This window comes from Phalacrocorax carbo, chromosome 14, assembly GCF_963921805.1.
Source record: "Phalacrocorax carbo chromosome 14, bPhaCar2.1, whole genome shotgun sequence".
Taxonomy (NCBI): Eukaryota; Metazoa; Chordata; class Aves; order Suliformes; family Phalacrocoracidae; genus Phalacrocorax; species Phalacrocorax carbo.
Window position 1 is genome coordinate 17,844,384 of NC_087526.1, and position 12,702 is coordinate 17,857,085.

At 41.5% G+C, this 12,702-nt stretch overlaps 1 protein-coding gene across 1 annotated transcript in view; it reads left to right on the plus strand.

Annotated features, from left to right (window-relative positions):
- The first annotated feature begins 2,098 nt into the window (after positions 1-2,098).
- Positions 2,099-12,702, plus strand: part of LOC104040980 (ubiquinol-cytochrome-c reductase complex assembly factor 1) — a 44,922-nt gene continuing 34,318 nt past the window's right edge. Inside the window, exons 1-4 of the mRNA XM_064465126.1 lie at positions 2,099-2,162; positions 5,811-5,915; positions 7,532-7,636; positions 10,571-10,678. Of these exons, the coding sequence (XP_064321196.1) occupies positions 2,139-2,162; positions 5,811-5,915; positions 7,532-7,636; positions 10,571-10,678 (342 nt within the window). The 5' untranslated portion in view covers positions 2,099-2,138. The remainder of the gene's footprint in view (positions 2,163-5,810; positions 5,916-7,531; positions 7,637-10,570; positions 10,679-12,702) is intronic.

Genomic DNA, 12,702 nt, shown 5'->3' on the forward strand with positions numbered 1-12,702 from the left:
AACACACCTAAGGCCATTATAGTGTTCCCCAACATGTTTTAGCACATTCATGAAGGCTAGTTTCTCTGCCATTGTTAATAGCATCACGTGAAAGAACACCAGTACTTAGACAGTAACTTTGCTGCCCTGTTTCTGGGACATCTTCTTGTTGCTGCTAGTTAAAATGCTTTCCCAGGAGCAGTTCCACCTGGAAGATTCATTATGACTGAGGTAAGACTCATGCAGTCGTGGAGCTGCCCACTGAACAGAGCTGAACTGTAGGAACTTAAGGACAGCGAGGATTGTGTACATAAAGGGGAGTAAATTGCCAATGCTCTGACTGAAGAAATCCCCTTAGAGTTGAAACTGAAATTCTTCCACCTCCATGTCCCCTTTGGAGGCAGTCTGATGTGCTGTTCTGTGCAAAAGAGGTAGCTGTGTTCAACTAGACTGACACGTAAAGGGCTTAGTGCTACACAGAGAATGATATAACAGCAATAGGCAGAGGAATCCTAGGTAAGCCAGTAGTTTTCTCCAACTGAAATGTGTCAAAATCCTCCTGTGCATCATTAGGTAAGACTAACACAAACCCAGGTGAGCGTCAGGAACTGACATACTCAACATATTTATCAGACACACCACTCTGAGCTAGAAAGTGTCTGCTATGGAGGGCAGGCTACTTCACACCACTGTGAGACTCCTCTGCTACTGACAGAAATGTTTTCTCTGTACGACTACACACTGCAGGCATTCTTGAGTTTCATCACTTTTAATGACTCTAACTCATAAATGGTAAAGAGAAGGTTTCAGACAACTGTAATCATTCTCCATCGCCTTCTGACAAAAATTTGCTGTTAAGAATGGCATTTAATACTACTTTGAGTCTAATACACAGAGGACAGCTAAGCAAACAGAAGGAAGCAGAGCTAGCTTTAACCTTCCTCCCCAGAATTAGCTGCAAGCACAAGAATAAAATGAAATGTAGCATATCCCTGATAGATCTACAGTTCCGTGTTGTTCAACCTCTGGCCCCACATCAGAACAACTTGTTCACTACACGCATTGCCAGATACAGTTAAACCTATTTCAGCAGATAACCACAGCGAGTCAGAACATCTCGGAAAAGACTGACTGCAAGCACAGGGATCTGGGATGCCTGTGGAAAGGAAGTTCAAGCAGATGATTCCATTGGCCCCCTGAGGCCTGATATTTAAGAACATACAAAAGATTTCTAAGGACTACTGTGGAGTTTCAGGGTCATTAAGGCAGCTGCTACTGTCCTCTTGAGAAGCTGACATCCCAGAAAATACGCTAGGAAAGACAGGAATAGAGTATTACAGTTCCACAAGCCCATTAAGCCAGCATTGCTGCTGAAGAGAGCAGCCGCACTCTCTTCCACAGCCACTCTTGCTCGTATCTGCACCAGCTTCCTGTGTACTGGGACGAACATTTCTGAGGTGGTATGGATGCGATACAGATTAAGGCTAAGCTGGCAAAACAAGACAGCTCGTTTCAACCCATTGGGTTCCTGCTCAGGTTCAGTCTGTGGCCTCACGAAAGCTGGTGCCAGCAGAAGCAAGGAGCAGGGAATGTGCACCAGGGACAGGCAGATTGCTCCTGGCAGCAAGATGCTGGCTCCAGGACACTAGCACAAGGGGCTCTACTATGCTCTCCTCTGAAATCCCTGTGCTGGCACCTGTGCAGGCTCTCACAGATACTATCTCCTCCTTAAGGCAGCCAGAATGGCCAGATCAACCTCAGCCAGAGGAAACTATCGCTGTTTTCATGCTGCTCTCTCTGCTGCCAAGCAGTAGAGTGAGAGCATAGCCACCGCCCCCCTCACGAGTCAAGCCTTCCAGAGGGGGCCAGCTCAGATTTGCCACCTTTCCCCCTCCCGAACCAAACCTCAGCCCAGCACCGGGAGCATCCCCTCTTTCCCTCACCGGCCGCCTCACAGCGTCACCTTCCCCCACAGCGCAGCCTTGAGGCGAGGAGCGCGCGTGCGCGGAGCAGCCTGCCCACCACCGCCACGCGAGGCTCCGCCCCCGCCGCCAGGAGCCGCCGTGCGACTACGGCCCCCGGCCCGCGCAGGCGCAGCCTGTGGGGCGGAAGGGGCGGGGCTGGGCTCGCCGCGCCGCCGGAAGCGGCGCCGAGGATCAATGGCGGCGCTGGTGCGGGTCGCGGTGAGTGGCGCCGGCGCCGGCGGCCAGAGTCGCCGTCTCTGCTCCGGGGTAGCGCGACGCCGAGGGAGCGAGCGAGCACCGTGTGAGGCTGGGCGCGTTCCTGCGGGGCTGTCCCAGCGCTACCCGTGTTGTGCCTGCGCTGTCCCGCACGGTCCCGCCGTTCCCGTGGGCCGCCCTGTGTGCGGCTTGTCCTCGGCGTGGCCGTGCATAAGGACCGTGCGAAAGGAAAAGGCTGTTCGGCGGTGTTTGTGAAGCCGTGGGAGTGCGTGTGGGGCGTTGCAGCACCCGGCGGCTGTTCCCGCCTCTGCCGGCCCCCTCCCCCGGCAGCGAGCTCAGGGGAAGGAGGGGGTTTAGCTTTTCTTTCAGAGCTTGTGTTTACATAAGAGCGATGCAAGGCTTCGGTACTCCTGATTGGGGCTTGAGAAATTTTTTTTTTTTTAGTCTGGTGCTTCCCTTGTTGCTTTGGGCACAGTGTGTGTGTGTCCTGTAGAGTGGAGATTGCCGTTCTTAGAGATTTCCTTCTCACTTTAGAGGTATTTGATAGCAAAGGTAATATAATGATTCAAATTTCTGTGTTAAGTGGAAGAGACTGGATTCCTATGGATGAGTGAAAGTGGATTACGAACCACGCACCTCCTTTTTTCTTTCTCATGTATTTGTGTACTTTTTTTTCCCCTTTCTATTAGCCTTTAAAATCTTTGCAGCAGAATACCACTTCTTAGCATATAGTCTAGAAAAGGGGAGTTTGTGCCTACGTCTGTTATTCTGTCACAACACAAGTACAGGGATGGCTAGCACTACGAGGGGGAGACAGATTTGTCAGGAAAGTGAAAGGCCTTTAGTCAGAGGGCAATACCCACTTATGAAGTTAATCCACTGAGTTCCTGGAGCTGATATCTCAGGGTGTGATTTTTACAAACATGGTGAGCCCAGTCCTTCAAGCTCTCAAGCTGAAGGCAACTGAGAGCAAACCTGCCTGAGGGCAACTGAAATGCAGAGAGCTTGAGCTCTTGCTTCCTCCTCCCATTCATACTCTTTTTCATTACTCATCTCTTTGCACTGTTGCCTACCATTGCCTCCTCCAGGAATTTTCTTGGCCCCTATGGTTCAAATGCTGGAGCAGCAAAACCGTGGCAACATAAAAATAGTTTCCTGCAATTTTGATGTGTTACAGAGGCAATCACTAGCAAAAAGGGAGAGGGAAACCAGGCAGGAGGGGAGTAGGAAGTGGTGGAGATGTGGTGAGTCACCAGATGGGTTCAGCTCTCTGTGGAGGTGTAACCCCAGGCTGTGGTTTGCAATGAAAACCTGCTAGCGGGAGGTGAAGGACTTGTCTCCTAGGCTTACCTGTCCCTGAGCAACTCCCCTCCTAGCTGTTCTGGCATTTATATGGCAAAATAAGCTGATTCAACTTTTCAGCCTGACCAGAAAAATTTCTCTTTGGAGGGGAGGAGATGTAGTTGTTTGCAATTTGTGTGATCTGAATTGTCTTACTTTGTAATCAGAGAAGCATCTAAGCTGTACGAAGTGGTGGGAGTACACATCTGGGAGGCAGGGGACTTCTGACTGCAGCAGCATGCTTCAGATCAAGCTTTGCTGATCCATGGCATTTCCCAGCACCTGCTTTTGCATTGGAATTTTGTAGTTGCCTGATTTTATGAAAATAAGTCTTCAAACTTTCAGTGTCTCTTTTTTTTTGTACTGGAAATAAGTAATGAAATATTTTTTGTTCTGTCTTTAAGCCTTCTCAGGAGCTCACAAGATTTGATACAGTCCTGATTATTGTCCAAACATTTCTGCTCTTCTAGTTAATACTGCCATTATGATAAAGCTGTTCTTTACCTAAGAAGAGATCTCCTTGAATAGTTTGTCTGTTACCTAAAGCTTTCCTAATGGTTGCCACGAGGATTTAGAAGACTATAGTGATACTCTTCCATTTGTATCTTGCCAAGGGAGCTAGTCTCTGGAGGTACTTGAATTGCCTGCAGACTACTCCTGAGTAATCCTGTTCAGTTTATGCTTGGTACATTTCCTTTCAGCAGAATGGAGAAGTAAAAGTAGCACTTGAAACTTCCTTCCATATTACGTGTTCTGCAGACAGTGATGCTGGCTTAGGGAAGATTCCTTAGCATATTGCATTCCCTTTCTGTTGTTCTGCCACTTTCTGCTGTTGTCTTTTTCCTTATTACTCGTTTGTTTATCACATCTCAACTTTTAAGTGTGCGTATGCTTATTTTTCCATATGTCTCTGTCCAGTTTTGTTGCAGTAGTGATTTTCAACAGCTGTAAACCCCAGTATATTCAAGCCCTAAAGCATATTGCAACCTAGGCATGTTGTCCTTATTATGAAGAAAAAGCCTCAAAAAATTGTCAGGTGCCTTGGAATCTTGTGGTAATTATTTATAAAAAAATGGTAAATTTTCTTTCTCACTTACGTGTTTGCTAAACTGTTTATGTCAGAGCAGGGCATTGTCTCAAGAAGTAATTTGTAGTACTCAGCTGAAATGTCTGTTTGGATTTCTATCAGATACATTTCTGTGTATCATTTTCATAATTTTACTTGCTGGGTACTGATATTACGGAGGAAGAGCAGAAACTAAGTAATCTTGCAACAGTAGAAGTGAGAAGATGTAGTGGTAGTGAACACCGGTCACACTGATTGTGGTAGTGCCTCTCTCCCCTCACAGTTTTTAAAAACGCAGACCAGTTCCCTGAGGGATTAAAAGCGCAGCTCTGTGAGGAGCTGAGGAGGTAGTACACTGCATCTGAGGGACAGCGGTGACTGTACAGGTACAGGCAACAGGAATTCAAGTCGGTTTTGTGTCTGTTCCTTCTAATCTTTGGGCAGATCTGGAAGTCTCATAGCTGTCCTTTCACTGGGCGAGTTTGACTGCCCTCCCCATCAGGTATTTATACAAATTGATAAGATTTCCCTGGAGTCATCTTTTCTCAAAGCTAATCCTCACCTCATATGTTGGATGCTTCAATCTCTTAATCATCTTTGTCACCAATTGAAAACTAAGCTTTTTTTTTTAAGAAAAAAGCATATCCATTCTAATAATACATATATTATTTCCAGTATTAATGTAGAACATACTTGAAGGAGGCAAATATTGTACTAACTTGAGTATTGCAGAAAATGAAAGTTGTGAAGAAAACCCTGCCTCTCTTTCATGTTACTTGACATTTTCAGTATGGAAAATAATTACCTTCCCAGAAATTTATTGGGACAGTATATGCTTTTGAAATACTGAAATTCTTAGCAGTGCTTGAATAAAGTAAGACAAAGATGCATAAAAGCTGAGAGTTGAATGAGGGCTTTTTAGGGATCACTCAGTCAGTTGGAGAATGCTTCTTAAGCATTTGGGTTTATTGTACAGATATAAAAATTGGGGTGCAGTTTTATAATGTGAGCAGCCCACCATCTCCTTTGAGAGATATGTTTCTACCATCAAACTTGTGTTGTACGCTTGTACTGGAAGGCAAGAATTTTTTTAAAATCAAAATTTATACTTCTGTCAAGTGCAAGTTGGGAGTTTAATCTGAGGATTGCTCTATAAATGAATAAAACTTGTGGAAACAGGAGGACAGTTAAAATGTTTCTGAGTATTAGGGTCCTGTTCTTCATTGCTAGTCTCTCTGTTCCAGAGCTGCCTGACTGGAGTAACTCGATGGGTAGCAGCATGCAGTGTGTTATTACAGACAGTCACAGCCCAAGGCCAGCATAGACAGATGGTCTATGGTATTTTCCAGGTAGGATATCAGAGTATATTAAAGTGTGTAAAAAAAATGGGATAAGTTTAAATTAGTAAGAAAAAGTCATGGCTTTTAAATAAAGAGGCTTCCAGAAGTTCTGTCTTCACTGCCTGTGTATTGCTGAAATATCAAGGCAACTTAGAAGTTTGCTGCTGCTAACAGGATGAGCTCCCACTCCTTATTACACAGTTGTCTTCATCCCAGCTATGTAATCTTTAACGGATCCAGATGATCTGTTCTGAGTAGATTAAGTGGAGAAGTCCAAATGTAGGTGTCATTCTTCCAAAGCCACTATTACAAGCTAGTTATGATTGCATGTAATTTCCAGCACTTTATTTTATAGAATGTTTCTGTACAGTAGCCTTGGACATTTTAGTACTGATGGTATGTTTACTGAGCGCAGCACAACATTAAGTACTGTTGTTTCAGTGGGAAGCACTGCTTTGCAGTTTTGCTTCCAGTTCTGTAATAGCATGCTTAGTGTCAGATTTACTATCCATAATAAATTAACTAGAACATCATGTAATAAAGAGGTGAAAAATGTGTAGAAAATGGGAATAGATGCAGGCTATTTGAACAGAATTAGAGTATATCTCTTGGTGTTTCCTTCTTGCATACAATGAAATGAGAGGAGATTAAGCATCATCTTTGTCCTTCTGTACATTACAACTTGTATTATAGAGCCATGACTGACAGAATTAGAAACTCACCTGTAAGCTCTTTGCTTGGATGCCTTTTCTCAGATAGGACCTTCCAGTCCTGGGAAAATTCCCTGTGCCTTTGTGACACAACCATACTATTAAAGCACCAGTCCATATCAAATAGCGTACGATGCTGGGAGTAGAGAGGGAAATGAGCCGTTGTGAAGCTGATTGATAAAGTTGGGCTTACTCTGAGCCACCATTAGGTGCAGTAGACTGCTGGGGATGACTACTCTGAACAAACCAGCATACTTACTTTGCCTGAATTTATTCTTAAACAAGTTACTGCTAACCTAGGTGTGCTGGGAGGCTATGATAGGTGTTCTATTCAGTACGCAGCTTCTTACCCGGAGATCCCACTCACTCCTCCTTGATAGTTTTCTTTATTGTGCAGTAGCTCTGTAATACAAGTCATGTGCCGTGAAGTTATAGTGGTTGTAGTGATAGCTTTTACCCTTTAATTTGTTTTGCTCAGGTCCTGGCCACAAAGACAACTGAATGGACTATAAAGTTGTAGATAAAAATAGCACAAACTCTGTTTTTCTGCAAGGCCAGGAAAAAGAATTATTCTTTATTAAGTGACAAAATGCATAACTAGAAGCAGTGTGTGAGAAAATCAAAGCAGCCTGTGTTTTTTTGGGAGTGGAGTGTTCTGCCAGTCCATTCCATCAGTACCTTTACCGAATTTACACCAGAAAATGTGTGGTGCAGAGCATTGAGCTCGGACAACTGTTTTGTTTGTAACAGCTATGGTAATAAATTTGTGCTTTTTGTGATATAAAGTTTTTCAGGATTAGACTGAACTGTAATTGACTTGGAAGCAAATTAAGGGTTACTGGTGTAAAGGTAAATGTTTACTTGTCAATGGTCTCTCAATTTTTTTTCTTTTATTTTCTTTTATCATTTTACTAGAGGCGCAAGGCTGGCCAGTTACGACTGTCTAAAACCTGTGGTGGATTGATTCAAGCCAATGGAGCCGTTACACAGCAAACCAGATCATTTCACAGTACAAATAAGGTTAGAAGAATTTGATGTTTTTATTGTCAGAGGGCACATTGTGCTAGGGATTATACAGATACAGGTAACAAAACACTTTTCAAAATGTGTAGGAGGTGATTCAACTTTACTAAAACATTTTATACTATAGTATGAATGATGGGTCCAGTAATTTGAGAAGTGCGCTCTGTTCCTTTCTAGAAAATGAAATGCTAGCCTAGGAAGGTGCAGTTACAGTTGTGTCACCTGGGGTGAAGTTTCCAATGATAAGCCTAAGGGCTTGCTTCTTTCCAATGAGGAAAGAAACTAAGTTAAGGAGAGTAGTTGTTGGAGTGAGGGGCAGATGTTCCTTTCTTACCTTTAAAAAGGGAAGCACAGAAGTTGGCCATACATATGAGAAGTGACAAGATGTTTCCTCATTCTTTAGCTTGGGAATACTGCGTAACAACAATTTTGCTATCTGCTAAACACTGAAAATTGTCATGCAATCTACTAATGACTAATTATTATGTAATAATTCATTTACTGTTGATCTGTACTATTTTGTTAATTTGTGGCCTTTGTGTCTCATATTTATTGTCTCTTGTCTTGGAACAGAAATTTTCTGGAGCATGAATTACCTCCATAAGATTAGTCAGTCTCCATAAGAAAGTCAGCCTGAGGTGGGCTTATGTCCCTTTCAATCTTGATGAGCTTGTTTTGAGTGAGTTATATTACATATTTTTGAAATTTTCTCTATATGTTTTGTAGATCTAGTTTTATATATGCTTATAGGGCTGCTTAATTGCATTTGGCTGCAGTCCTAGCATTGGGAGGATGAACTGCATACCTGTATCTGTAGGTTGAACCAAATACTCACTGCTTAAATCCCCTCTCCATCTCTTGAGCTAGCCCAGGCAGGATAGCAGAAGAATGAAGCAAGAATCATGGTATTTCTTAGAAAAAGACTGTTTTCTAGTAGGTAGGTTTTTTTGGTGATGAGCTAACAACAGTTCAGTCAAGATAATTTTGGTTTTAACTTAATTTTCTCTGCATAATGAAAAATCCATGCTGAGGGAGACTTTATAATGCATTTGTAAATAAGAGGCATGTAGTAAAATTAATCTGCCTAGATTCACTAGGGGTTTAGTGTGATTTTTAGTTCCTGTGGAGGAGATGAAAGTTGATTTAATGAGTTTGGTATGGCAGTGGTTATTGGGACACAAGTTATCTCAAATGCTAAAGCTTGTGTGTGGATATACGTAGGGGTTGATTATGTCTCACAGCTACAATTTTTTTTCACCTTTACAGTTATTTTTTAATTAAACTAAATTAAAATAGCATGGCATAGCAACTTGTGCAGGATATGCATCTGTATTTTAATATGTATTTATTTATCATTCATGCAATTTCAAAAATTACTAGTGCTAGGAAAGCTATGGAGAATACAGCCAGAACAATCAGAAATGTGAGAAGCCTTCAGTATGAGAAGAGGCTATTTTAGGACCCTTCTAAACTAAGGAGAGAAAACTGATGGGCATATGTATGATACTGGCCTATAAAAGTCATGAAAAAATACTGAAAAAGGGAATAAGAAATGGTTGTTTGCAGTTTCTTATAGGAAAACTGGGAGCATCCAATGAAATGGCAAGGTTAAATATAAAACAGGCGCAAGGGCATTTTTTTTACATGACTAAACTGTGAAACTCACGTACCACAACTCTCTGTGTTATGGAGGTTAAATAGTTTCAAACACTGGGGTGCTGAAGGTACATCCAGTTGTAGCTGCCAAAAATGAATGTATGGATACATTTTCTAGCGCAGGAATGACTGTCAAAAGCTGGGCAAGTGCACCCCGGGAAGCTGTGGCATATGTGCTGTATTCCTCTGCTTTTGTGTCTCATCCAAGTATCTGCTACGGGTCTTTGTTGGAGATGGCGTCCTGGTCTAAGTGTTTGTTCTGGCCATGTATGGCAGTCCCTATGTTGCTAAATTGCTTCCCTACTAAGGAAATTCTTTTCTTAGTGTGTTCATGTCATAGGAAGAAATGTTTAGGGTAAAACTCCAGCAATTTAACATTTCTTTGGTTAGGGAACTTTCTCAGGTTATAATGGCTCTCAGCTGTATTCCTCAAGTATATATAGGAGTTACGCATTAGATTTTGGTTAGATGGGTTAAAAGTAGACTAATTTGTTGATAACAAATGGTTATACTGCATACTTAATTAATTAGAAATTATTTGCTGGAGTATAAGTGGTAATTACTGATGGCTGATTGCTACTTCCAGGGTGCTTAGAGGCAGAATGCCACAAAGATTTTTCATCAGTCCAACGGTGTTTAAGGTGTGTGGTTAATCTGGAAGAAAGCATCTATCTTCATGTTTGCAGACGCTGCAAATCACTGAGGAGTAAATACTTCCCTGATCTAGATTTTCTGCAAGTACCATTTAGATTAACTGTAAGGAGAATAACAATCTGAGGGAGCTTTACAGTAAGAGCAGTGGGTTCAATAGTTTTAAGATGGACCTGATTGGTTTATATAATATATAATTACTCTAGAATATGATATGCCTGTGAGAGTAAGAGAGGGAACGTGAAAGGGTAGCTTTGTTTTTGTGATTTGTGTCTCATTTTATCTGTAAAAGATTTAAGCACAAGTCAAGACACACATCTAGAAAGGGTTAGCAGTGCTTTCCTGCTTTGGAAAGCAGGTTTCTGTACAGACTATTTGAGTTTGAGCTTCCAGTGGGATGCTCTTATCAAAATGGTTATGAAATATTTGCATTCATAAACAGAAGGATGTAGCATAGGAAAAGCAGTGTAATATTTTGCAGAGAAGGCCTTATATATATTTGTTTTCTTGAACAAAGTAAACAAACCCCCTAAAATTCTCTATTAAACTTCTAGCTTTTCTAACTAAAATGATTTGTCATATTTAATTGCTAAGACTGAAATATGAGATATTTCAATTTTACAGCATCTTTCTGCAAAAGACTCCTTGCAGCCATCTGAAGAGAAAGTGGGTGCTTTCACAAGGATAATAGAAGCAATGGGTTTCACAGGACCACTGAAGTATAGCAGATGGGTAAAGCATTCATTTAATAATTCTTTTGGTTATTTGATGCTTTGAGTTCTAAAAAGCAAACAAAAACCCTTCCTGCTTTTTTTCTTATGATAGGAGCAGTACTTAATGAAAAAGTTCTAATTATTGCCTGTGTAAATTCCCAGTTTATGATGTGAGTAATAATAATCCATAGCTTGAACCTCCCTTGATTTATGCATTGCCATAATTGACATAAGTAGGAATATTGTATTTGGTTTGTAGATTCTTAAGCCTTCTTGAGTTTCTTCAGATATCTTACTTCTCACTTCATTTGAGCATCAAAGAACACAATATAACAGCCTTACTATCCAAGCCAAACACCCACATAGAACATCATCTTGTCTCTAATAATGACCAACTGCAATTACCTAGAAAGAATTAAATTACAGGAAAAGCGTATTATGATACTTGTCTCATGTGCTCCTCCAGCCTACAACAGTCATCTGTTTCAGGACTTCCTGGATTAAATTAGGCATTTTTCTGTAATAGTATTGATGAATTTCTCTTCTATAAATTTGTCCAGTTGCACTTTGAACTCCTAAGTTTATAGCATCCATAGCATTCAATATCAGGGAGTTCCATAGCTTGAGTACCCACGGGGGGGTAGAAGTACAGTTGTTTTCAGTTGGTGCCTTTTAGTTTTGAACTTAGAATAATCACCATTCTTTTTTTCCTTGGAGTTTATGTTCACATTCTCCCTTCCACTGATGATTTTATAGACTCATATATTCCATAATAGCTTAGTCTTCCTCTGAGTGAGGAGACTTAGTCTAACTTGTTTCTGTAATTGAGGCTCTTTCATGTTCTGATTTTTGTTGCCCGTCCCTGAACCTTTTTCACTGTTCTGTATTTCTGTGACAGGCGGGTCTCCCAAACGGGCAGTAGTGAGATCTGTTATGATTGCTGTTTGAGTTGCTGTTCAGTAGTAGCTGACTAGGGCAGAGTCACAAACAGGTCCTCCTCTTTCACATTTTTTAAGTAGTCCTTTCATAAAGCAGTTGTTAACGTTACTAGAGTAGTTCTGTAAGAGACACCTTTGGTTCCTTCTGCAGAAGGAAAGAGACAGATGAAATTCATAATTTCTTCACTCTGAACTAGGAAACAGTATAAAGGGGCGAGAGGAAAAGGCAGCTTGAAGGAAGGGCTGATCCCAATTATGCAGGAGTTAAAACTTATAAGGTACTTTGAATATCTGCAAGGTAGAATGAACCTCCTCTGAGACTGATCTGAAACTGTTGCTGATCGCATCTTGTTCCTCAGAAAGAATATATAAAGAAAAGAAAACTGACACTTAAGGGAGTTAGGTATTTTGGTTAAAATCAGTTGCTTTTAAACAGATGATGCTAAATCTCTTGAGAGAGTAGTTTCTCTCCCACGTGTTTGTCTACATATTGTTGTAATAAAGATTCTTGTTAGCTGTAAGTGTTGATTCAGAGTTCTCCTTAATTGCTACTCTTTACTGCCTGCTTTTGGCTAGGGAGCTTGCGTTTGGAGAGTGTTATTTTGCGGTTAGGGCCCAAGAGACTTGAGTTCATTTTTGGCCTTGCCAGCGCTCTCTGTAAGGTCTTAGGGAAGTTTCTTAATATTTCTCTGCTTTTTTCCATTCTCTTCTCCCTTCCTCCACACCTCTTCTACACCCTAAAACTTCCATGATTAAATATCACCAGTTTCTACTGTGTTACCTGCCTTATTTAAGGGCTGGGTTGCAGGGACTGCTCTTTACAGTATGTTTTTCATGTCTAGTAATGCCTGGTCTGGGGCAATGGCTTTCACCATGGAGACCTCTACTCCCAGGTCGGGCAGTGTTTCCTTTAAAAAGGAAACCTTCAGCCTTCAGAACTCCAGTAAGCAGTGTAAATTATTTTACTTCAAGTTTAGATGTATACTTGATTTTTGACAGTAGCCTGACACTATTGAATAAGAAAAATAATGGCTCTGGTGTTTCCACAGCAGGAGATCAGTTGCAACCTCCTTATTTTTCTTTTGGTTGGAGGATACACAAATAA